The 25361-nt window shown below is 55.4% G+C and overlaps 2 protein-coding genes and 1 long non-coding RNA gene across 3 annotated transcripts in view; 1 reads left to right on the top strand and 2 right to left on the bottom strand.

The window, feature by feature from the left end:
- Positions 1-737, bottom strand: part of LOC311514672 — a 36292-nt gene extending 35555 nt beyond the window's left edge. The window contains exon 1 of the long non-coding RNA XR_014709912.1: positions 643-737. This is a non-coding gene — a long non-coding RNA (uncharacterized lncRNA). The remainder of the gene's footprint in view (positions 1-642) is intronic.
- PHOX2A (paired like homeobox 2A) lies at positions 277-13943 on the top strand. The gene is made up of 3 exons (XM_084617293.1): positions 277-841; positions 3415-3602; positions 9540-13943. Exons 1-3 carry the CDS (start codon positions 619-621, stop codon positions 9969-9971), a joined length of 843 nt encoding a protein of 280 aa, XP_084473419.1. The 5' UTR covers positions 277-618; the 3' UTR covers positions 9972-13943.
- Positions 13944-19007: 5064 nt separating this feature from the next.
- INPPL1 (inositol polyphosphate phosphatase like 1) overlaps positions 19008-25361 on the bottom strand; it is a 74707-nt gene continuing 68353 nt past the window's right edge. The window contains exon 28 of the mRNA XM_084634237.1: positions 19008-23715. Within this exon, the coding sequence (XP_084490363.1) occupies positions 23622-23715 (94 nt within the window). The 3' untranslated portion in view covers positions 19008-23621. The remainder of the gene's footprint in view (positions 23716-25361) is intronic.

The following is a 25361-nucleotide window of genomic DNA, read 5'->3' as shown; positions in this document are numbered from 1 at the left end:
GGCTCGCTTAGCCAGGTCCTTTCGCTGGGTCCATCCCCGCAGCCAGGGCGCAGTGGGGTGGGGGCTGCGGGGTGGGGAGGGGTTTTTGTAAAAGTCCGATCTGCTGCTTGGGCCGGAGACGTCCCAACTCAAGCTGGGGTTTCTGGGCTCCAGCAGCAGGACACCTCCCCCTCTCCCGCCCCCCCCCGCCACCCACAAAGGGTTAAGGGCTGAATCAATGATGCACCGGGGTGGGAGGCGCTTCCCCCCGTTCCTACTGCCCCCGATAGACTCCGGAGATATTGTCATGCAAAAGCAACCGACGCCTTGCCCATTGTCTCCCCGGCCCAGCCAAGTATATCACAGGGCGGCGAGCCGGCAGGAGCGAGCTCCGAGCCAAGGGGGGCAGGCAGCCGGGGGTGCGCGGAGAGGCACCGTCTCAAGGCATCCAGGAAAGGCCGAGGGAAAACTTTCCGAGCCAGGAGGACCAAGCGCTGGGAAGAGGGGTGCAGCGGCTCGAGTGGCAGCCGGAGCCCGGGGCTCTGAGGCTGGAGCCCCGGCTCGGACTCCAGAGACCAACCCCTCCCTCGCTTCTCTCCCTCCTCCGAGCTCCCCGGCCATCCACCTGTGCCCTCCTCTATGTACAAAATGGATTACTCCTACCTCAACTCCTACGACTCCTGCATGGCCGCGATGGAAGCCTCCGCCTACGCCGACTTCAGCTCCTGCAGCCAGCCGAACGCTTTCCAGTACAGCCCCATCCGGACCAGCTTTGGGACCAACCCTGGGTGCCCGCCGCTCAGCACGGCCAACTGCACCCTGGGGGCCCTGAGGGACCACCAGCCTTCGCCTTACTCCACAGGTAAAGACCCGAGCCCGGTGACACTGAAGCCAGAGAGGGACAGGGTGTGACTGGAGCTGGACACGGTGCAGTGGAAGTTCTCGAGATGTCCAGGTGCTGGCAAGCCAGAGAAGGGTCTACAGGGGACCCGGAGGATCTTGAGATGCGAGGCAAATTTGAGCCGATAGAAGTGTGGCGAGGGTCTGAGGGCTTTTTGCGCAGCAATCTGCCGCGAGATCTCTTTATATCGGGTTGGCTCTTCCCCCCCCCCCACCCCACCCCCGGTTTTTTGTTTGTGTTTTTTTTTTTTAAACAAAAAGGTATAAACCAATTTTGCAAAATGCAGTTATAAAGATATAAGATTTGGCGACTAATCGAGTTAAGGAGCCGTATCCCTGTGTTCACAGCCAAACAAATTAATGGGTGATCAGGTTACAGCAACTGGAGGATTAGATCAAGAAATCTAATTTAATATTTGCAGAAATGGCTTCTAGAAATTTTTTTTATGAAATTATTAATTTTGAGACTTGAGGGGTTGGGTTTGGTTTGGGGAAGGGATCGCACCCGCCTGAGACCAGCTGTAACAAACCGGCGCTCACTGCAAAGCCAACGCTGTTCCAGTCCACGCCTTACAACTCTTTCTCTCAGGTTCCTGACAGTTTGTCACTGATCGGACCGTGTTAGTAATTCACAAAAGTATTGAAATCTCCTGACAGCGGCAGGGTCTCTCGCCACCCGATTTTCTCATGCTACGTCCGTCCGAGAGACAAACCCACCCCTCGGCGCCCTCCTGTAGAAATAGGTCCGACCCTCGTTTTAGGTACAATTCCTAATACACATGGTCACAGAATCCGCCCGGGGCTCGAAGCGAGCTGGCTGTGCAGACTTAGAGATTAGGGAGACACGTATCTACATCGATAGCGAGAGTAACATGTCAATATCCAGCTATACAGTGACCTATATTTAGATATAGCTACGTATATATTTTATCAGTAGAAACAAAGATATTTATCGTTATAAATATAGATAAATCTCTCTCCCCATACAATCGAATCGAATCGAATCTATTCATCCCCATACACCTCATCTATCTATCTATCTATCTATCCCCATACACCTCATCTATATCTATCTATCTATCTATCTATCTATCTCCAAACACCTCATCTATCTATCTATCTATCTATCTATCTCCAAACACCTCATCTATCTATCTATCTATCTATCCCCATACACCTCATCTATCTATCTATCTATCTATCCCCATACACCTCATCTATCTATCTATCTATCTATCTATCCCCAAACACCTCATCTATCTATCTATCTATCTATCCCCATACACCTCATCTATATCTATCTATCTATCTATCTACCTAATCATCTCTTTATTTAACAAGCTATTTGCCTAGTAAGCGAACTTGTATTAAACATTTTTTCTCTCTCTGGGCCAAGTTGCTGGTGATTGTAATTAGTTTCCCACCTTTCCCCCCCTATTTCATTGTATTTCTCTGTGTTCCCTCTTTTGCCCCGTGACTAGCAGTGACTTGGCAGGGCCGGTCCCGGGGCACGCTCCCCGGGTTCCCACAAGGTGGACACAGGTCGCAGCTGTCACTGGTGTCGCTTTCGCGAGGCGGACACTCAACCAGACTATTTTGACATTTAAACCATTCGCCCCTGTCTCAGTCTGGTGCGGGGCTTTCGGAGTATTTGCAGGCGAATTGAACGCCGACGGCTCCTTCTGAGTCTTTCCCAAGGGCGACAAAGCAAAGACATTTGTCTTCCCTTATGCAAATGCTGCAGTCATGATCCAAACTATCACGGGAGTATGTTTCCCATACAGAGAAAGCCTCTGGGATAGTTATGCAGCATCAGACGGTGTAGCGACAGGGAAATCTTTGGAAAGGCAAAAATACAATAGACTAGTAATGAACGAAGAATAAACCAAATAACTGTTCCATACGCCCCTAGAGAGCAATCAAACAAGAATAATAACGGAATATTTAGGTCTTAAAGTAATTCACAAATTAAAAATGGATCCACCATAAAAATCGTAGCGAGGTAACCATTAATCGCATATTTACTATTTATAAACCAATAGTTGGCAAAGCAATCACTGATCAAACCCAAATAGTACTTATCCGCGCCATAATCAAACAATAGTCGACAGTAAGATACTTCTTAGTCCAACAGTAACACTTGAACAGAAACCCCTAACTGCAATATTATTAAAATAGAAAGCACAGCATCATAGACAATATGAATTAGATTAATAGTCAAATGCATAATAACTAAACAATAGTCAACAGTGTAAGAGTTGTTAGCTAATGCACTATTGATAGGGTTACAATTAGCAAGGCTGGGTGTGTCCTAATAGCCTAAGTGAGTTAGGAACCCAAGCCAGTGGGAGTTGGATACAGTCCTTTGTAAATACCCTTGTGACTTGCTATTCCTGTCCCATAGCTATAACCTAGAGATAGCTCTAGACATATTCCCCCTTTAACTGCACTCTCTGCTCTCAGACCCGCTAATGTTTTTCTGCTAAGTAAAGCTCCCCCCCCCCCCACCACTGTCTTCCCCTCTCTCCCCTTCAGTTCCCTACAAGTTCTTCTCGGACCCCTCCGGCATCAATGAGAAGAGAAAGCAGAGAAGGATCAGGACCACGTTCACCAGCTCCCAGCTGAAGGAGCTGGAGAGGGTCTTTGCTGAGACTCACTATCCAGACATCTACACCCGGGAGGAGCTGGCCCTGAAGATCGACCTCACTGAAGCCAGGGTCCAGGTAAGCCCAGCCCAGCCCAGTTAGACACGATGTGGCTTGATATTCATTACACAGCTCTTCCCTGAAATGCACTAACCCTTTTATCTAGCACCTTCCATGCAAGGATCTCAAAGTGCCTTACAGACATTAGGGAGTCAAGCTTCACACCATCCCTGGGAGGTAGGACAGTGTCATCACCCCATTGCGCAAATGGGGAAACCGAGGCAAGGAGCAAGACTGTGACTTGTCCGGCTCACACAGTGAGTTAGTGGCAATGCCAGGAATAGAATCGAGGAGGCCTAGCGCTCAGTTGCTTGTGCTAACCATTGTTTCACCCTTCCCTTGTTTCGGGCCCCTATTCAACAAAGCTCTTAAGCAGCTTCTTAATTTTAAGCCGGTACCTCTGTCCTATTCACTTTGTTGGGACTTAAAATCTACTTGAAGTTAAGCACCTGCCGCATTGCTTTCCTCAACTGGGGGGTCTCTGTGCCCCAGTTCCCCACCTGTAAAATGATAGTATTTCCCTACCTCCCAAGGTGGGTTTATAATCATAGAACCACAGACGTGTCAGGTTGGAAGGGATCCTGAGAAGTCATCTAATCTATCCCCCTGCGCTGAGGCAGGGCCAAGTAAACCTAGACCGGCCCTAACGGAGTTTGTCCAGCCTGGTCTTACCAACCTCCAGTGACGGGGATTCCACAGCCTCCCGTGGAAGCCTATTGCAGAGCTTCACTCCTCTCAAGAGTTACAAAGTTATTCCTAATATCTGACCTAAATCTCCCTGGTTGAAGATTAAAGTCCATTATTTCTTGTCTGACCTTCAGTGGACATGTGTCTTACGTACGACACTTCTGTTAACACGCCCCAAAATGGTATCCGCCTTTTTGTACCTGCATCACATCGTTGGCTCATATTCAGTTTGTGATCTCCAAAAACCCTCCGCTCTTTTTCTGCACTAGTACTGTCTAGCGAGTCATTTCCCATTTTGCAGTCGTGCATTTGATTTTTCCTTCCTAAGTGTAGTACTTTGCACTTGTCTTTATAGAATTTCATCTGGTTGCTTGCAGATCAATGTGTTGAGGTCAGTTTGAATTCTAACCCAGTCCTCCAAAGCACTTACAACCCCTCCCAGCTTGGTGTCATCCACAGATCTCATAAGCATCCTCTCCACTCCATTATCCAAGTCATTAATGAAAATATTGAATAGCCCCTGACCCAGGACAGACCCCCTAGTAGATACGTCCTCCCAGTTTGACAGGAAACCATTGATAACTACGCCTTGGATATGGTTTTTAACCATGTGTGCACCCACCGAATAATTCCATCTAAACCACATTTCCCTACTTTGCTCACCAGACTGCCTCGTGGGACTGTGTCAAAAGCCTTGCTAAAATCAAACTCTGTTCCATCTATTGCTTGCCCCCATTCAGGAGGCCAGTAACCCCGTCAAAATAATGACGCCAAATACAAGGATATGAGAATAAATACTAAGCAGCTGCTCGGATTGAGGCTGTATGTGTCACTAGATGGAGCATTATGCAGCACAGGGACTGGTGGTCAGGACGCCTGGGTTTAGCTCTGCCAGATAGCTGGCCAGATCTGGGCCCCATTGGGTCGGGCGCTGCATAAGCACATGTGAAGACCCGGTCCCAGATTCCAGAAGAGAATCATCCCTAGTTAGTAGCCTGCAGGTCAAGGCCCCAGTTCAGGAGCATATCCCTGTTTAGGAGAGCACGTTTAACCTTAAGCAAGTGCTTTCCTGAGCAACATGCAATAGGTGCACCGTTTTTCCACTGGGAGGGTAATTAACCGTTAGAGCAACTTGCCTAGTGATGTGATGGATTCGCCATCCCCTGACGTCTTTAAATCAAGACTGGCTGTTTGTCTAAAAGCGACGCTCTGACTCCATCAGAAGTTGTGGGCCTGGTGCCAGAATCCCTGGGTTGGTTCTCTGGTCTGGGATCTATGCGGGAGCAGACAACAGGATCACAGGGGTCCCATCCGGCCTTAGACGCCATGAATTTCTGAAGGCGGAGCCTTTCCTGAATCAGGCCCAAAGTCACGGCTCAGCTCCTGCCCCGTGAACACTCGGGGTATCAATCCAATGTGACCTCAGCCCACGTACGAATTATCCCGTACTGAGCCATCCCAGGGCAGCAGACATTCGGCAGAGCCTGGCGCAGACGAGGGCTCTGCGTTTTGATACAACAGCAGGTCCCTGCCCTGTTCAGACCCGTTCAGCAGGTGGCCTCCTCCCTCATAGGTGAGCAGGGCTTGAAAGAACTGCTTGTCACCGGCTGGAAGGCAGGGACCGTGGGGACTGGGTCTGTCTCGCTTGGTGCTTCTGACAGGCAGGCAGGATAATCTGGAGCTCGTCTCTGGAAGTGGTAGCTCCTGGGGCAAAGGAGCTGCCTTTTATGTTTTCTGGGAACGAAGCACTGGGGAAAGGAGCTGGCCCAACAGTGCAGGGGCCTGGTGTCTGGGCAGCAGCCCCTGGCTTTGTGCCGAAGGGGCCACCCCCACTACATGCCCTCGAAGTACTAGCCAGAAGACACCCAGACTAGGGTTAGCACTCCTCGTCCACTGAACTCAAAGCCCTTTACCCAGGTGACAAGGCCCATTATCCATGTTGGACAGATGGGGAAACTGAGGCAGTAGCCGGGCAAGGGACATAGCCAGGGTCAGCTGGGAAAAGACCCCATGACTCCTGACTCTCATGCTTATTCCCTAAGGATCCTCATTTAGCGTTACCTTTAATTAGGCGTCAGGAGCTGGTTACACAGTCCCAGCAGGTCCCTGTGCCCATCCAGTCCTTGTCCTAGCTCTCTCCGCTGAGTGATGCCAATTAGGACCAGAAGGGCGGGTGTGTGTGTGTATGTGAGGGGGTTAAACCCTCCCCCTTGCAAATTCCCTCTCATAAAACACCCAGCATCGATGGCTGTCCTGGCACAATGGCATCACAGTGGGTCTCAGCAGCAGGCCTGGCCTGGCCTGGCTGATCACTGCCTGCCCTCGTCTCCCATCCTAGGGCCAGCAGACCCGCAGATGCCATGCGGCTGATCCGCCTGGAGGAGCAATGCCGGCTTAGCGCCATTCAGCCCCACCCAGCCCATTTCCCCGGGGGTTAGCTGCCGAGAAAAGGCCATGCCGGCTGTGGGCCCCGTGAGCTCTGACTGGGCTGCTCACTGCTTCCTCGTGTGGCGGGGAACCTCTGCACCAAGCACCAGCTCCTCTTAGAAAACAGGCTCTTCTCACTCGGCCCAAACCAGTCTGGCTCCAGAGCTGGGGGCTGGCTCAGCCACAGCCCTCTCTAGTCCCTACCCAAAGCCATCGCAGGCTGCGTGCGAGCTCGTAACTCTGCTGTGAGATGGCTGCACCATTACCGAGCCCGGCGGCTGCAGTGTAAGCAGCAGGAGCAGACAAACGGCTGAGGAAGCAAAGCTTCTGTCTCTGTGCAAACATACCTGTGTCACAAACTACGGCCAGGTGGGCTGCAGCGCTCAGACCCAGGGCCTTTAGCACCAGCCTTTGCACTTGATCTGGAGGGGCCGCTGGTTGTGTGTAGCAGCCCCTGGGTCGATCTCTTATCTGCCCCTGGGTCGACCACGAGAGGGAGCCACAGCCACACAGAGGCAGCTAAGCCCAGCCACGGAAAAAAGCCACGGCGAAATATAGGAAGTAGGAGCAGATGCTAGTAAATTGAGATTTTGTTTTTCAGTGGTGGGCATCAAAATGGGCCTTGGGAAGAGAGACAGGCAGGGACAGAGACAGGAGACAAAGGGCTTGATTCTCCCCTCACACTCAGGGTTACTCCAGATTTACACAGGGTGAGAGTGAGTGGAACTAGGTGCTTCAGAACACGGACTCGGCGTGGGGCTGTACACAAGGGAGCCTGACCTCGGCTGAGCCCTCCAGGTGCTACTGGAACGTACTAATACATAAGAATAAAGGCAGGGGAAGGAAAGGCCTTTTCGTTGATGTAACCGTAACAATCATTTCTCGGAGCCCAGTTCTGCTCTCAGCAACGCCGGCAAAAATCCAGGAAATTCCATGGAGAATCCGGTGCTCATGCTGAAAGGGCCAATAACTACATTCCAGTACAATCCGTCAGTGCGTGGGCGGGCACAGCGAAAACTCACCAGCCCCCTGTGCCACAAGAGTGCACAGAGCATACGCTTTTCGGGCCAGAGACCGTCCGTTTGTTATCGGTGCACCCAGCACCTGGCTCATGCTGGGGGGCGGGGGGTGTCTCCTGGCACTATTGCAATACAAATGTTCACAAATCAGACCTCAGGCCCCCAAATCATTAGATTTTTTTTTTTTAAATTGGGATCTTATTTGCCTTGGAGCTTTCCAAGCCTTTATTTATTTACTTATTACAAAGAAAGTTGAGATTCACAATCTCTTGACTCCAGGAACTGGAGCTTTAAGAAAAAACAACAGCAATTGTGAGACTGGGACAAGTCATTTCCCCTCCCAGGAGAAAATACGTTACCGGCTGTTATGAAGAAGACGATGGTCAATTGTTCTTTATGCCCACTGACTGTACAATCAGACGCAACCAGCTTAACCTGCAGCCAGGGAGATTTAGGTTAGCTAATAACAACCGTTAGAGCCAGACAGGTTGTCCTATCTCTGGAGCAGGCTTCCAAGGGAGGTTGCGGAATCCCCGTCATTGGAGGTTTGTAAGACCAGGTTGGGCAAACCCCTGTCAGGGATAGTCTAGACCAGTGGTTCTCAATCTACGTGCCATTGTGGGCCACATATGCAGCTCGCTCTGAGTTACGTGGGCCCACAATATATATACTACCTATATGGCCCTGAGGATGTCACATGGCCGCAGCTGTGGGCTGACTGGGCTGCAGGTTGAGAACCAGTGGTCTAGATTTACTTGGCGCAGGGGGCTGGACTTGATGACCTCGCCAGGTCCCTTCCTGTCTGACATTTCTGTGATTCTGTGAACATCATGAGAGTTGGCAACACTGCCAATAATAATAATAAAAGAAACAACAGCCTGTCCATGAAATGAACGGCTGGTAAATTTCCAACACTAAAGAAAAAGGACTAGAATTTTACAGTGACTACAATCACCTGGTGTAGCCAACAACCACCCAATCTCCACTTAAACCCCTCCTTTAAACTCAACCCGCAATGCATAGCCCACCCCAGAGAAGACAGCATTGAATGAAATGCCCATCAGCACCATCAATGACCATCTATCCCTATTGTGTCACATGGTGCTTTCGAGACCAAAAGTGGCCGGTCCCTTCCTGAGATGCACTGAGCACCTCCGTTAACCTAGCCCCCAGATCCTGAAAGGCATTTGTTGTGTTCACGGCACGCACACAGAGCAGTTAGAGAAAAACCTAAATCCTTGGCTGGAAGGTTGCAACGTAACACTGCTTTATGGATTAGAATTCACAAGGATAACACACAAGAACCAAAGAGAAAGAGAGAGAGAGAAAGCAGGCTGCTCACTGAGGCAGAGGTGCAACTCACCCCACCTTATTCTGGATGGATTGCTGCTAGCTAGGCCTGCTTGAACACTTCCCTGCAGAGCCCCCTAGCCTGCAAGCAGGATCAGGAAAACTTCCTGAGCATTTAAAATACCAGCTTACAATTTTAATACAGTTTTCAATATACTGCAGTATTTGGGCACCTAACTCCAAGTGATGTTAATGGGAGTTAGGTGCTTAAATACCTTTGAGGATCCGGGCCCTGCTGTCTTTGGGAAATCTGATCAAGAAGCGGGGATTTGTATAGGCGGTTGGATGGAGATCCTCAGATGGAAGGTGCCATAGAGGTGCAAGTGAAATCATTATTAAGCCTTACTGTGATTCCATCGTTCAAGAGACAGCCGACTAGGTTGTGGGTGGATCCCTCTTTCCTTGCTTGACTTGGTTTTTCTCTCCCCACCCTCCCACTTCTGGTCACCATCCCACCCCTCACCCCATCCAGGTTTGGTTCCAGAACCGACGTGCCAAGTTCCGCAAGCAAGAACGGGCGGCAAACGCCAAGGGGGTGAATGGCGGCTCCTCGGCCAACAAGAAATCTGACCCGCGCTCCTCTTCGGAAGATGACGAGTCCAAGGAGTCCAACTGCAGCCCCACCCCGGACAGCACCGCTTCGCTGCCCACCACGGGCAGCCTCAACAGCCCCGGGAGCAGCCTGAGCCCCAGCCCCGGCACGGGGCAGGGCCTCGGACCCAGCCACGCCGCCCAGTCCTTAAAGGCTCCCATCTGGCCAGGGGTCAGCACCAGCAACGGTGCCACCAACACGGCGGAGCTCCTGAAGGCGTGGCAGCCGGCCGAGGCCATGCCAGGACCTTTCTCCGGCGTCCTCTCCTCCTTCCACAGGAAGCCCAACGCCCTCAAGACAAACCTGTTCTAATGACCGGGAACGGACCGCGCCAAACAAACATTGCCAACTCCTTCGTGTGCCATTGTGTGCGACATCAAATATCTCCCCCCCTCCGCCCCCTTCCCTAGCTAGTAGTCTCCAAGGTTCCTCTCTCTGTCCGCAGCGCCGGGTAGACCCCCCCCAGGCCTCCAGGAAGGCCCCGATTCTCCCAGGCTGGAGGGAAGCACTGAAACAGACACCCAGCTGAGCCACGCCTGCAGCCCACCATTGCTTCTAGCACCACCCAAGAGGACAAATGATGCACCCGCCGCAGCAAACTGCCCCTCACCCCACACATCCCTAGGGAGGTCGACCTCGCCCAGCCATGAGGTTGGCTTAGCAAGTACCGAGCAGCTTCCCACGGAGCGGGGACCAGTGCGGCTGGCCAGGCACTCACCTCCGGTAGAACAGCTGTCCGGTGGATCAGTTACGGGGGGAGCTGCCCCCCCCCCCGTACCCCCACAACGTGCACTGGCCTCTGTCTAAGAAACATCACCTTTTGCTGCCACCGCGGTTCTCCTGGGGTGCTTAGATCGCACTGGAAGAGTGGTCTCCTTTTTAAGCTCCTGGGATGCCAGGGTCCCCTAGGTGTGCAGTGGTCTCCGGACCAGGCCAGGCTTTACCTCCTTTTAAATGTCTGTACGTAGGTCGCTATACCTAGGGACGGGGGGTACCCCAACGGCCAGCAGCCCAGGGAAGTGGGGGCGTGGAGGGCAGTTAATCCTTCTGCTGAGAAGCGGGGAGCCTTCCCTAGTGTGCCACTGAGCCGTTAGCCACGGGTGGGGCAGGCGTGGGAGGGCGTTTTGTGGCCCTGTTTGGCTGGAGGCTGACGCTAGCCATCTCTTGGGTCAGATGCAGTCAGGGACAAAGCAGAGAGAGCGTTTCTCCAGCTTCCCATGAGCCCTTAAGGAACCAAGGAAGGGGTGTAACAGCCCTGCGTAGTCCTAGGGATGCAGGTGGGTGTAGTGGAAAGCTGTGATCGGACAGTCCCTGGTCAGAAACAGCCAGCTTCTCTCCCCCACGTCGTCCATTCACCTTGACCCCCATCCTGAGAGGTAGCAGGGCTCCTCTGTCCGCTCCGGCTGGAAACCTGGTGTAAGTTCAGCACCAACTCCGCCTCACCATGGGGAGATGTGGATGGGCACCATGTGTAGCCCCTTCTGAACCCAGCCGACTGTTTTTGGGGACCCCCAGGCCTGGCTCTTTGGGGCCCACTAGTGGAAGGCCCTAGCACCCTCGCGCTTAGCCCCAGACTGGAGGGGACGGCCATTTTGAAAAACTATCCAAGGCGATGCTCTTCCCCACTGACTCCTAGGACGTAACACTGTGATTGAAAATACCGCAGCGGGCAGCCAGCGCCCCATGGCACTGGACTGCTTTCTCCGTCAAGCCAAACGAACACGCATTAGCTGGATCCTTGCGACTCCTTCTCCATCCAGTAGAGGGCAGGTTTGAGGCCACGAGGCACTTTCTTTCGGCTGTGGCCAACGCTCATCGTTTCTTTTATTGCTCAGTGTTGAATTTCAGTCGAGACATTGCCCAGCGGTGGAAGGAGGGAAGAAAGCACTTTATGGTGGGGCTGGGCAGGCCGGCCGACCCTGTGTCGGCATGTAGCTCGCTGGGTGAGCGAGGAGCAGAACGACACAGGCATGGCGGGGGGCTGACTTCAGACCGTTGCTAGCAGTGCCTGGATCCACTGTCCTGGACTCTGCTGCCACAAGGACCCCAGAGAGCCAGCAGGGACAGCTGGACCGTGCTCCCCAGGTGCAGAAAGGAAACCAGGCCAATATGTTTGTTTAGGACCCCTCATCCCACCGGATCGCAAAGCATTTCACAGACTGCGCACAGAGGCACCCCGGCGCCCGCCACTCAGACACCGTCCCCCTGTTGTCACTGCTCCTGGACGTGGAGACGAATGCGGCGTGGAAGTGGAGCCGCGGGGGCATTTGAGGGAGGTGGGATGATGTCACGCTCGAGGTGGGCAAGGACCCCAGGATTGGTGACTTTCTGGCAGAGATAAGGGCCATGGGCCATGCATGGTTTTGCCTCTTCCCTGGACGACGACAGCTCCAGCTGCCAGCACTGCTCACTAGCATGCAGGGTCATGGGGAGCCCCTTGCCTCGGACACCGTGTCGGGGCGTTGACTGACCCCCCCAACCCCGCAGCACAGCATCTCGCCCAGCCACCAGGCTGAGGCATGGTTTGGCCCTGACTCCACCAGAAGGACTCCCCCAGCCCACGCACCTGCACCACCGGGGTGTCTCTTGAAGGTCTCTGACCGGGCCCAGCCCTGTTGACCTGGGACGATCGAAAGAGGAATGGCTGCAAAGCGCAGACACCTCAGACACTGACGTTAACGCCCAGACGGCTTCTGTGCTGCCGGGCTCGGGCCTCTGGTTTTCAAAGACGCCTGTAGAGAGAGACGTGACTCGTGCCCCTCGTTCGTTGGGTGAGGGCAGAGGGAGCCGCGTGGTCTTGCCAGCTGCAGACTGTTCCGGAAGCGGACCATGGGCAATATTAACAAGATTGAACATCTAGGAGCTTGGGAAGGCCTAAGAGCTGCCGAGGGAGGCGCAGAGTTGGGGTCTAACCAGAGCTCAAAAGGGACCAATCCCTGAATGTCTATTGCAGGCCCAGAACTCACAGTCGCAGCACGCCCAGCCACCGCAGCTGGGAGTTCCAAAGATGCCTCATGCAGTGAGGTGCCCAACCCCCACTGGAATACTGTAGGACTCGGTGCCCGTGCTGGGCATCCCAGCCCATGCTGTAGTCAGCACCCGTTGTCACAGAGCAGACACCTGCGGAGGGAGGAAATGGGTCAGAGGGGACGCTAGAGACTGCCCAGGTCTTGTCACAAAGCCTCTGGCTTCAGGCAGGTGTTGGCAGAGGATTGGTCCGGTGTGGCCCTGCTGAGGTTAGAATAGCTGCGTGAGCTAGGGGGTGTGTCTGTGTGTTTGTGTGTGCTCTTCACAGAGATGGCGGGTGCCGGATCAGTTCCATTTGTGGTTACAGCCGGAGCCTGTCCCCATGGACACCCCCTCAAATCTACCTTCCATTGCCCGGCAAACTCCTGAGCATCACGCACGGCCTGTGGCCATTGGCACCGATGCCCACCGCAGGGGTTCCTAGCACTGGGGGGGGAGTAATGCCAGTTGTGGGTTCGGCAGCAGGGCACGTCCCTGCCTCGGGTGCAGGAGTGGCAGACCAAGACGAGGTATTCAGCCACTCTCCAGTTACGTGCTGTTGCTGTGTGTTCTGCCGGCACTAGGGGTGAAGGAGCTATGGGATTCCCTCCCCGCAGAATGTATCTCAGAGAGGAACCTACCTGTAATGAACCTCATCGCCAGGGAGGTGCCTGCGTATGGGGAAAGTAAAAGGGTTGTTAATGTGGAAGAAGCAAAGTCATTAAGGTCCCCTGCAGATCTTCGCAAAGGTCTCTGCTGACTTCGGGCACCTCCTCTGCTGGGAGGAACCAATCACTTTCTGTCCTTAATGACCAGAACATCCCAAAGCGCAGCTGGTAGGGTCAAGCTCATGAATTCAATGAGCCATCTAATCGGGGTGGTGAAGGGTCACCGGCCAACCCCCTGCTATTGAGCACTAGCTACACAGACATTGCTCACTCACGCTTTTGTGCCTCTCGTGGGTTCTTCCATTGTCCTCTGCTGGGTTTGGAAGTTCTGCCACATCGGTGAGGCCAGGCAAACAGGATGCAGCAGGGGCCAGGGGAGAAGGCATAGCCCTAATGCCACAGGGGCCAGGAGCATGCCCTTTATTCAGAGGAGGGGGATGCTTGAGACCTTAAAAGTGGCATGGGGTATCTTGCTGGCTGAGCCATCCCCATCAGGATCGGCTCCGCAGCCCCTTTGGGCGCTGAGGTCCCCTCTCATTGGATGCTGTACGACTGTTTTTTTTTTTTTAAACTGTTCTGTAATTTATTGAACCCATTTGCAAATTATACTAATCCAAATAAAACTTAATTTATTGAAGAAGCCATTGGCTGTCTCTGCTCTTGAGGAAGGGGGCCGTGGGAGGCAGTAATGTGGAGGGGAAACCCCAGCTTGGCCTCGAGAGCTGCGGGAATGCGGAATGGGGAATGTTAATTGCCACAACTCATAACCCCAGGGATAGCAAGGACAGTTGGTGCCCTGCCCAAGGATCTCTGCAGACACCCTTCCCTGCAAATGGCGACAGAAGAAGGTTAAGCCATTCTTTTATTTTGGGATTCAGACTATATCTAGCATCAAGTCCTGGCTCTGGCACAGGGCTAGTCCAGGCCTAGGCATGTGAAGCAGGCTGTTCTGAGTTCCAATCCCAGCTCTGACGTGGTCTCCCTCTGTGGAACTGGGCAAGTCCTGGCCCCGGTCTGTGCCTCAGTTTCCCCAATAGTACAATGGGGATAAGTGCCCTGACCTGCCTTCCAGGAGTGGGACGGTCCCTAAATGCCTGGAGCCCATTGTGCTGAGTGCTGTGTGTGGGCGGTCTCTGTCCATACTCAGCCTTCACGCAGCCATGATAAAGAAGGGTTCTTCCTCTCGAGGGGAGAAATCAGTTCCCAATCTGGGGCGCAGACACCAAGAGAGCACTCCAAAAATGGGCAGAGGTGGGCTTGAAAGATCGAGGGGTTTTTTGCAGCTTTTTAGCGCTGATCACTTCACTCACCACTGAAATAGATAATGGAGTGGCTGAAACAGGACTCCATTAACAAAGAATGAAAGGAGGGTAATGTCATTAATGCCAATCAGCAGGGGGTTATGGTAAATAGAGCCCCTCAGACTAACTGGATATGTCTTTTTGATCCAAGTTTGGCTGATAAAGGTAATAGTGTTGCCATAATATACTTAGACGGCTGTTGGACTTGGTCCCCCACAACACTGGCTGTTTTAGATTCATAGATACTAAGGTCAGAAGGGACCATTATGATCATCTAGTCTGACCTCCTTGCTAAACGATCTGCTCTAGGGATTATTTGGGGGAAGTTCTCCGGCCTGTTTTATACAGGAGGTCAGGTTAGATGACCACAGTGGGCCCTATGAAATGCAGCCACCTCTGGGGAGGAACGGGGCAGCTATTTACCAGCCACGCAGCAACACAACACAGTGGTTTCGGACAAGAAGTGGTGAAGAATACTGAACTGAAGGGAGAATTTTAGGGAGGCCACATGGAATTTTACACATTGGAATTTTGCCAGGAAGGTGGGACACCTCTACTCACCTCCTGAGAAAATGCCCTTGGCTCTGTAGCACAGGGTGGCTGTTTAAGGCCCAGCTCCCAGCTCAGCCCAGAACCAAGGCATTCTGGGGCTGGTAGTTCCCAGGACTGATGGGAGTTGTATTAGACAGCAATGCATGCTGGGAAAAGGGGTCATATATAAAAGAGCTCCTTTTGCCCTTGTCAGAGATGGACTGGGGAGGAGACATGGCTTGTTGGGAGCTGATCTCAGTCTCCTGTTTCCCTCCTGGTTGGGGGAGGAGCTGCATGAGGAATGGGAGGATGGAGACGAAAAGCCTGGACCCAAGTTTGTTTCTAATCTGGAACTAGTGGAGGGGTCACTAGAGAGGGTGAACCCTGGGAACAAATGGGGCCTGAGGGGGAGATGTGACTTGGAGAACTGGGCCAGGCACTTGCTTCTCTTTCTTCGGGGCCCAGGGCAGGAGCTGCTGACAGAGGGTGGTGGGAGACCTGCCCCCAGAGTGTTGGCTTGACCCCGTTGAGAGGGGAGATGTGGACTCTCCTCCAATTGGAAGGGGTGGAGGTTGGTTTGGTTTAGTCAGAGAGTTCAACTGCCCAGGCAGTGAGGGGGAAACTGAGGCAGTGGCCTACCCCATGGGCTGGGTGGAAACCCCTCGCTTGCACGATGCTGGCCCCCAGAAGCATTTGCTTGAGCGGCTCCTTTCGGCAGAGCAGCCCCATCCGGGTTAAAGGAAGAGCGGCAGAGCCTGTGGCGGGCAGAGCCGTTGCAAAGCTGGGTCCGTCTGTGCCCTGACTGCTCTGGAGAGCGACTAAGCGCGGCTCCTCCTCTCGGGGCTTGTCCCTGAGCGGCCTGGCCGGGTGAGCCTGAGGTGCTTGGCCTGGGGATGAATGAGGCTGTTTCCAGCTCCTCAGGGTTGGGGGTCAGGATGTCCTTGTCTCCAATAGGCTGTGGAGCCTTTGGCTATGGGGGAGCAGCCTGGGGAGACTCCAGCACTGGGGCCTATCACACATTCACGCCCAACCGTCCCTGGGTAACGTGAACCTTGGGCTGACCCTCCCACTGGCCTATCCCTACCCAGCACCCCCCATAGATCCCTGTGCTCTAGTGACCCCCTAGGACTTTCTTCACTGACTTGGGTTGGGTGCTTTCCAGCCATCATGTTCTGAGATGTGGGCCCTGCTCAACTCAGGCCAAGTCAAGGCCATCTTGACCTATTCCAAGAAGCAAGCAAAGGCCCCTCTCTGGGGGGGGCTCCCCGGCCTGTACGCCAGATCTCTAAGGGATGTGGAACCCTCCACGCTGGGATCCTTCAGCACCTCCAAACTGAAGCTAGGAAGGGCTGAAGTTCCTCTGTTTACATGGCCCACAGTCTGGCAAGAAATAGATGGGGGTGCCCCAGGGACCTCCTCTCCGCACTCTACAGGAAGGCGACTCAGGCCAAGGCCCTGCCAGTACCCTGGTCTCGTGGGAAATTGCTCTGACCCCAAAGGGGCTCTTCAAGTCAGCCCTGTGTACATGAGTGCGAGATTAGGGCATTTAATGGCGACTGGGCCTCCCGGCTACCGCTGGCTCCGAGTACAAGTGAGTAAATAACCCAGGCAGAGCTGACCAGGGAGGAGATCGCGGAGAAGAAAGTCTGATGTTTCCACCGCACCTTCTGTGCTCTAGGGTCCCAAATGCTTGATAAACCCTCTATTAACAGATCGCTTTTGTCTGGGATTAGGTGGAGGTAAAGGTTGATCCAGGTGTGATCAGTGGGACTCCTTGCAGAAGGATCTCTTGTGACTAAGGGCTGTAGAGTCAGGCTTTACATTAGCCAGCAGAGATGGGAAAGATCCATTCGGTCAGCTAGCTCCCAGCCCCAGCGCCCGGTGGCTTCTGACTGCGCAGTTACCAGCACCTTGTCAAATCTAGTCTTCGATGCCCCAAAGCATGGGGCTTCCATCTCTCCTGGGAGAGATTCCCCAGCCTCGAGCAGCTTTCCTCTTCCTAGGCCTTGTCTACACTGGGGATTTCTGACCATGGGTGGGCCAGCCAGGGGTGCAACTCCACCAGTGCAAACCCCCCAGGTCAACCTTCACTCAGGGTACGTCTACATGGCAATTACCCACGGCTGGCTCGGGTCAGCTGACATGGGCCAGCCACGGGTGTTTAATCACCGTATAGACGTACCTAAGACAGTGGGTTTCAAACTTCTTTTCTGGCAACCCAGATGAAGAAAATTCTTGATGCCCGTGACCTAATGGAGCTGGAGATGAGGGGTGTGGGAGGGCCTCAGGGCTGGGGCAGAGGGATGGAGTGTGGGGGTGAGGGCTGCGGGGTGGGGCCAGGAATGAGGGGTTCAAGGTGGGGGGGAGCTCTGGGCTGGGGTAGGGGGTTGGGGTGTGGGAGGGGGCTTCAGGCTGGGGGTTGGCATCCAGGATGGGGTCAGGGCTCTGGGCTGGGGGTGCAGGCTGTGGGGTCGGGCCAGGGATGAGGGGTTTGGGGTGCAGGAAGGGGCTCCAGGTTTGGGGGGGGCTCAGGGCTGGGGTAGGGGGTTGGGGCACGGGCTTACCTCAGGTGGCTTCCAGTCAGCAGTGCAGCAGAGGTGCTAAGGCAGGTCCAGCTCCTAGGTGGAGGTGCGCAAGCGGCTCTGCACGGCTCTTGCTTGCGGGCACTGCCTCACCAGCTCCGATTGGCTGGGAACTGGCCAATGGGAGTGCAGAGCTGGTGCTCAGGGTGGGGGCAATGCATGGAGCCCCGTGGCCTCCTCGCCCAGGAGCCGGACCCTCTGCTGGCCGCTTCTGGGGCGCAGCGTGGTGTCGTAACAAGTAGGGACTAGCCTGCCTTAGCCAGGCAGCACTGCTGATGGGACTTCTAATGTCTCGGTCGGCGGTGCTGGCCAGAGCCGCTGCGACCCAGTGCCTTACATTCTGTACTGGGTCGCGACCCGCAGTTTGAAAACCACTGGTCTAAGAAACTATTTGCTTTGACCTGGTACAGATGGCCTCTGCGTGAAACCAGGTAAGAAGAACTAATGCAAATCCTGGCTCAACCTGTCTACATCAGGCCTGGCCATGATGGCTGAAACCGGAGCAAATGGTGAGTGTAGACAAGGCCTTGCCTGTCACCCCTTCTCCTATCTATCCCCCCTTGTCCCTGTCTGTGTGCAGAGGTGTGAATTTAAAACCATGTGGTTGGAATACGGCCATTCTAGAGTATCCCTGGATCCCAGGACACGGGGCATTAAAAGCTCCAAGCCCAACCTGACCCAACGGCCCCTATTCCCTGACCAGCTGGTGGACGTAGTCGCAGCAGGTGTTAACATCTCCTTTTGAGGAAGTTAGAGAGGGCAGGGTTCAAAACTGGGCTTATAAAAAGCCGACTTGCCGAGTCACTACCTTGGCACTGATAGATCCCAAACTGCAATGCAGCCGTCTCTGGGGCGGAACACGGCAGCTGTTCAACAGCGCCCAGCGACATGGCTTGCCGGTTTAGGGCAGGAAACGAAGGCGAATAGGGTATCCACTTGAGGCTGCAGGGGGAGCTAAGGGAGGCGGGATCGATGTTACCGAGATGGAATTTGAGCAGGACGTGAGCACTATCGTGTTGTGGGAGCTTTAGAGAGCAGAAGTAGTGAGGCCTTTGGTTTTGCCCACCACCTGCATGCTGGCACTCCCCTCCTACACAGCGCCACGGAAGGGAATTGGGTCAGTACAGCGTCAAAGGGAAGAGCGCCACGTACTGACTCACCAGCGTGACTTCTGCTGCAGCTGGATGGGTCTGACATGGGTCTCCCATCCCAGCAGAGACCCAGCCTGAGACTGAGGCAGGGAGAAAACGCAGGTAGCCGTTTCTAAGCAAACAAGCCCTTTTATTGCTTCAGAACATGAGGCTCCTGGACATAAAAAGTGAACATCTCGCAAAGTCTTCAGATCCTAACACGTAAAATTCTCGTCTCCCGCCTCCCCCGAGAAATAATACTAAGCATGAGAAGAGAGTTTCAAATAACAATTAAATTAAACATTTTTTAAAAAAAAAGCTTGTGATTTCAACCACAACAAAAAACACAACACGACGGTAGTTTAGTAGAATTAAAGTCACACCAAATGCCTCGCAAACTAACAAAGAGACAAGGTGGGGCGCAGAGAGCATGCCAGGCCACGCGGGCACCGGCTCCTCCCCGCACCTGATAGCTAAACCGCACTGGAAACCAAACACGTCCTTCATTTCTGTGTGAGAGCCACTTCATCAGCATCGGAGATTCTCCTTGGGATGGGCAAAGGCCCCAGTGATCTAGCTGAGTCCTCCAAGGGTTGGATACGCTGCCCAGTCTCCTGGGGCATGCGTGCTCGCCTGTGTACGGCTCCGGAAAAGCGGATGAGCATCACTGCCTCCATTTTACAGATGGGGAAACTGAGGCACAAAGCAGTGAAATGAGTGGGCCAAAGCGCCGAGGAAGCAAGTCAGCATCAGAGCTGGGAACAGAAACCAGGGCTCCCAACTCCTAGCCCCACGTCCACAAACCAGTCACTCAGAACAGCCTCCGAACAAGGTTCCAGTCCATCCTAGCCCAGAGACAGATGTGCTAACACAGGGACAGAAGCAAGCCATGTTTCACTGACACCGAAAGGGGGGTCTATACTGGACCAAATCACAGTGACAATCCCTTTGGTCGGAAAGGGAAATCGGTGAGCAGGGACCTGCCCTCAGCACCAGCCTAAGGGGCTGGCACAGCCAGGGCTGCTCCCCTTGGCAGCTGGTGTCTTTAAATGAGAACTGTGCTTAAAACTGAACTGTGAACCCAGTCACGCTAGCCCTGGATGTGCTCTGGCCTTTCGCCCATCCTTGAGGCTTGATCTCTCCCTGTTCCACTTAGCACATCCCCTGGAATATTCCTGATGGCTAACAGGGAAAGGGGCCTAGAGACAGTCAAGGAGGGAGGCCACGGCTTTCCCTCATCTAGCGACTTAACCTCATCTAGCAACAGCTCCTGGCTGCCACCGCTGCCTCAAGCGGGATTCAAACTCGCCACAAAGAGGGGGGGGGGTTGTATCGATCCCCTGCGCCACCCCTGGGCAGCGGGCCTTAGACTGCAGGATCGACCCCATGAGCAGCTGGCTCCAGGGGGGTTAGAGGAGACAGGTGTTAATGTCACATGCTTGCTCAATGCCTTTGGGTCCCCGCTGGGTGGCTGGTCCTGAGATTAGCAGCTTGCCATTGCTACGAGCTAACGGAGACGGGGTTAGCTCCAGTGAGCGAGGGTGGGGCTGGAGGGGCATAGGTTCTCGCCTCACGTGGCCCACGCTGGGGGGTCAATAGAGTTGCCCAGGCCTGACAAAGAGCAGGGGCGAGTGCCCCACTGACTGCATTCCTGCTTGGAACAAGTTAGCCAAGCAGCCGCTGATGCGCTGCGTGTCCAGCAACCAGGCTGACGTGCCCAGCCGCGCGGCGGGCTCCAGTGGCCAGTGAAGGAGGGGAGAAGAATGATGCTCCTCTTCAGGTCCTCGGTAGCAAAGGGATCAGGGTAGGGTCTGCCCTAACTCCATCCACCCCAGGGCCTTGCAGACCAACCTCTTCACGGCCACAAGGGGCAGCCCAAGAGCCCAGGTTACTTCTAAAGCAGCAGGCGACGCATAGCAGGGAGGAGGCTGCTGAGAAATGTGGTTACGTCCCAGCAGCCTGTGTGGGCGGTGGTGGGGGTGAGCTAAGTTAACAAGGGAACAATTTCTACCCATGGCGGTGGAAAGACCCACCCTGGCTCTCTGGTTAACGGGGGCCTATAAACGCTCGGGTGCTGGCCGGGTGCCGGAGCTCCACTGCCCCAAAGGAAACTGGCAGAGCTGGGTTTGGCAAAGGAGCCGCTTATGGTACCGGGAGAGCTACGGCGTCCTTCGCAGTTACAATCTCGAGGCATTTGTGAAATAGCCTCAGTTTCCCTCTCCCCCTAGCCCACAGAGGAGCTGCCGGATAGGGCCTTGGGCACCTTGGCCTCTGAAGGGGGAAAAGAACCCAGGTGTCCGGAGGCCCAGTCCCTGGCGTTAGAACTTTGGTCCTGCCTGGCTTGTAGGGAAGCGGCTGGGGTCACTGACTTGCTTTGGATTCGCTCAGCAGCAGGCGAGGATGCTGCAGACACAGGCCAGCGCTGCACCCAGGTTGTGATTTCAAACCAATCCCATTGAACTGGAGCAAAACCCCGTGCATGTGCTCTTAAGCCGATGGCAGCCCCGTTTCTATTCATTTCGCTTAATTCAGGAAGGAGTCAAAGCTAACCTACATGGATATAAACCAAGTTTAATTTGGATTAAGGGCGCGGACACTGGGTTTCGCTCTAGTTCAACTAAACCGGTTTGAAATCACACTTTCAGTTAAACGGGTGCAACTTTGGTGTAGCCAGTCTCAGCTGCCGCTTTCTCCTGCTCTCTGCTGGCAGCTCAGACTGGTGGGTGAAGACTCGAGGGCAGTGGAAGGACTTGCTCTGCAGACAGCAGCACGTGGGGCAAGGCTGTAGCTCTCTGCCCCAATGTCCCACCACGAACGCGGTGCAGGCAGGCAGCGAGAACGCAAACTCGGGGCTTGTCCTCGCTGCAGAGGGACCTCCCGTTGTAACTCGGGTGCTGCCCCTCGCTTGAGTCCCACCCCCACACCAAGCCCCTTGGCTGGCACATGGGCTGGCCTGCCAGGGCTACAAGCTACAGCGCGACTCAGCTGACCCCTCCGTAGGGTGGACGCAGCCACGCGCCACCGTCCGGAGTGGGGCAGTCCTCCGACAGTTCCCCCTGTGGGCCCAGAAAGGACAGGCGGGTTCTCCCACGCTTCCCTGGGAAAGAACCCCTAGCTCACTGCAGCGCTAAGGCCCTGCCCCCCTAGATGTCTCCGACCCAAGGGGGGAATAAGGCGCTGGGTACAAACACTGCCCCCTGCTCTCATGACCAGCGGGCACAGATGAAGGCAGGATCCTTGGGTCCCCATGCCCAGGGGGGAGCAGCTAGAAGATAAGGCAGCAGAAGGCAGTGCATGGAGCCTGGCTGGACGTCTGCTGGGCAGGGCTGAGCCGGCAGGAAGGATACCAGGGAAAATTGGCCAGCGGGGGGTGCACTAGCCTGGGCCGGGGTGACCTGGGTTCAATTCCTGCTCCGCCAGACTTCCCCTGTGACCTTGGGCGCGGCCCGTAGGCCCTGTCTACACTGGGCGTGCTTTTGTGGGATACTAAAGGCAACTACGTCACAGCCGGAGAGGAGATGAGATAATGGGGCCCAGAGGAGGACGGAGGACTCAGGAGTGGGTGGAGGGACCATTGCCCCCCCCCCATGGGCTCCCACAGTCAATGAGAAGGGCTGAGATGGTCTTTACTCCCCAGCTGACCCTAGGGACCCCCTTCCTCACTCCAATTCTTCGCTGGGGCAGAGGCACTTAGTGGAGAGACCGTTTCAGACGTAGACAGCCCTCCCTGGCCAACCAGGAAGGGTGGGGGGGTGTGGCTGTTTTATCAGGAGCCCAATGGGGAAAGAAGCAACATCTAGATCCAGCGCACTGGCAGGGAATTCCTCCTTGGCTCTGGGCCAAGCTTCCCAGGTTAATTCCAGCCTCTGACCCTAGTCAACGCCCATCACCAATTTCCCACCCTCCGGGCGGTTGCAGCCTCGCCCCCCCAGTAGATTGCTCCAGCCCCTTGCTCAGCCTGGTTGCTCGTCTCCGCTCCCTGGTGACCTGAGCGCTGTAACCCAGCGGCACCTGTGCCCGGGGAAGGGGGAGAGGCCCTGCCCAGCGTTGCCCACTGCATTGCCCCCACCATGGGATGCAGGGGTGTAGGAAAGGGCCTGGCTCGGCTGAAGGGGAACGTCCGTGCAAAGGAGGAGGAGAGGCATAAACCAGAGCAAGCCCAGGCTGCCTGGCATTGAAACAAGACAAACCTTCTTCCCTTAGTTCAATAAATACGCAATAACTTAGGCAGCAGAGCGCCCTGCTCCCAGGGCTTCTGCCGTGAGGCCTAGCCCACTTCCATCCCCCAGCTATGGGATGGCCCCCGCTCAGCCCACGTGCGGCTCTCCGCCTTCCTCCCACCCATCGCCCCCTTGCTCTGGGTTGGCTCAGCCCCGCTTCCTCCAGGAAGCCATGGGAGGCGAGGACAGGTAGGATCTGGGTCGCCGTGAGGCAGCTCCTCTGCACTCCACGCCCACAGCTCCATCTCTGGGGTGCCCCCCCTGCAGACGCAGCATCAAGCCAGTGTCCCCCGGAGCTGCTGCGGCAGGGAGGCTGGAGCGCTGCCCCGGCCCCCCATGGGGATGCAGCCCGTGGCTGCCTCGAGTCCCCTCCCTCCCCGCCAGGGGGAAGGGGGGTGCAGGCATAGTGAAAGCCCCCGAGATCCCTACGTGGGAGGAGGCAGGAGTGGGCCGGGGGACGTGAACAGGAGCCAGCGCAGAGCGGCACGCCCAGGGCACGGTGGTGTGGGAGGCGCAGATTCCCGCTACTTCCTGAGCTTCTGCAGGTTCTCCAGCAGGAGGCGCTTGTGGTTGGGATCCAGCACCCCAGCCTCCTCCAGGTCCTCGTCCGTGATGTCACTGGAAGGGGGGAGAGGACAGGAGCTCAGCAGCCAGCCCCCACCCTGCGTCCCTGGAGAGCAGGTGACTAAATAGCCCCCCTCTGATTGGAAAAGCACAGACACCAGTTAATCCTCGCAGCACCCCTCCGCCCCCAGCCACAGGCAGGGGATATTATTTACCCACATGAGTCAGTGGCAGAGCCCCAAATGGAACCCAGGCGTCCTGGTGCACGGTCCCCAGCTCTAACCACGAGGAAACACTTCTCTGACTTCTCATCTCACCAAGGAGACTCAGGCATGGGTGAGATCCCCCTCGGTACATGCTTCTCAGGTGCCCGGAGAAAGCAGTGTTTGCCAACAGGGACCCCTGCCTGGGACCAGTGACGCTTCCCTGCCAGGAAGGCTGGCGGCGCCTACCCGGGGCCCTTCCCGGCAGAGACCTGCGCCGTGGGCAGAGATCGCACCGTCATCCCAATACGGCAGCCCAGGAGCGGGCGTCAGGCAGCCGGAACCATGCACCAACGCTGTGCCACGTGGCAGGTAACCGGATGTCTCGACAAGAGGCGCCTTGCACTACATGCCTGCTCGAGAGGACAGAGCCCCTGTTGCGGGCCACACAGACTAGTGCCCCTCTCAGCTGATCCCGCTCTGGGAGCAGGGCCCGGGTTCTCCAGGGCAGCGGCGCCCCCTAGCGACACAAAGGCCCAACTTCCACCCCGTGCTCCCCAACCCGCCAGCATGCTGGGATGGAGAGCGAGGGCCCTGGAGAACCAGGATGCTGTGCTGGACTCGGAAAGGATGTTGGCATGCCAGGTCCGTGGAACAGGCCGGGCCCCCAGCAGCTGGCATTTGCTAAGATCCTGGGCAACCGGGAGACATCTCTGCTCATCCGTTCTCCTCCTTGTACGCTCCCCACCCCACCCCGCTCCTCTCCCCATTCATCACACTGCTCCTTACTGCCTCTGCCCCCGCCAACCGGGCAGAGGTAGCTTGTTCAATCCCCCCCGCCCCCAAGCACGGGCGTCGCTCTCCGTGGCAGGACGGGGCGATCTCATCAGCGAGGCAGCAACCCAGGTCACCGCTGGCTGTCCCATCACAGACGCCAATGGCTCCCCACCTCAGTGTCTTGCCCCTTCCTGCTCCTTAAATTCCCCGCTCCCACGGATTATCTCGAGGGCCCAACCAAATTCACAGCCGTGTAAAAAACGTCACGGACCGCGAAATCAGATCTCCCCCATAAAATTGAGCTATTGGAGGGGAGGGAGAGGGGCAGGGGCAGGGCTTCCCGTGAATTGGGCTCCAACTGCTAGTCCCGGGCCGGGACATGGCCGCTCTTGGTGGGAGATCAGACCAACCTCCGGGTACCTCCCCCGGCTGCAGGAAGCTCTGGGGCTGCGCAGAATGAGAGGGCAATCCCGTGACCCCCCTACAACAGCTTTGTGACCCCCCACCCACGACCTCCTTTTGGATCAGGACTCCCACAGTTACAACACCCTGAAATTTCAGATGTAAACCTCTGAAAACGTGAAATTTAACTTTTTAAAACCCTCTGGCTGTGAAATTAACCAACATGGACCCTGAGTTTGGTAGGGCCCCAGCTATCTCCATCCCCGCCTCCTAGGATGGACCCATCTCGCCAGCCTCTCTAGGCCCCGTTGGATTCAT

Source organism: Lepidochelys olivacea (genome assembly GCF_965140295.1).
Source record: "Lepidochelys olivacea isolate rLepOli2 genome assembly, chromosome: 1".
NCBI lineage: Eukaryota > Metazoa > Chordata > Testudines > Cheloniidae > Lepidochelys > Lepidochelys olivacea.
Note: the sequence above shows the minus strand (reverse complement) of the source record. Positions and strands in the feature narration are given on the sequence as shown.

What these genes read in the sequence shown, in the direction of transcription:
- PHOX2A (XM_084617293.1), top strand. Translation starts at nt 619, where the DNA reads ATGTACAAAATGGATTACTCCTACCTCAACTCCTACGACTCCTGCATG. An exon ending in GCCTTCGCCTTACTCCACAG is followed by an intron (nt 842 to 3,414) that starts GTAAAGACCCGA and finishes TCTCCCCTTCAG; the next exon opens with TTCCCTACAAGTTCTTCTCG. An exon ending in TCACTGAAGCCAGGGTCCAG is followed by an intron (nt 3,603 to 9,539) that starts GTAAGCCCAGCC and finishes CACCCCATCCAG; the next exon opens with GTTTGGTTCCAGAACCGACG.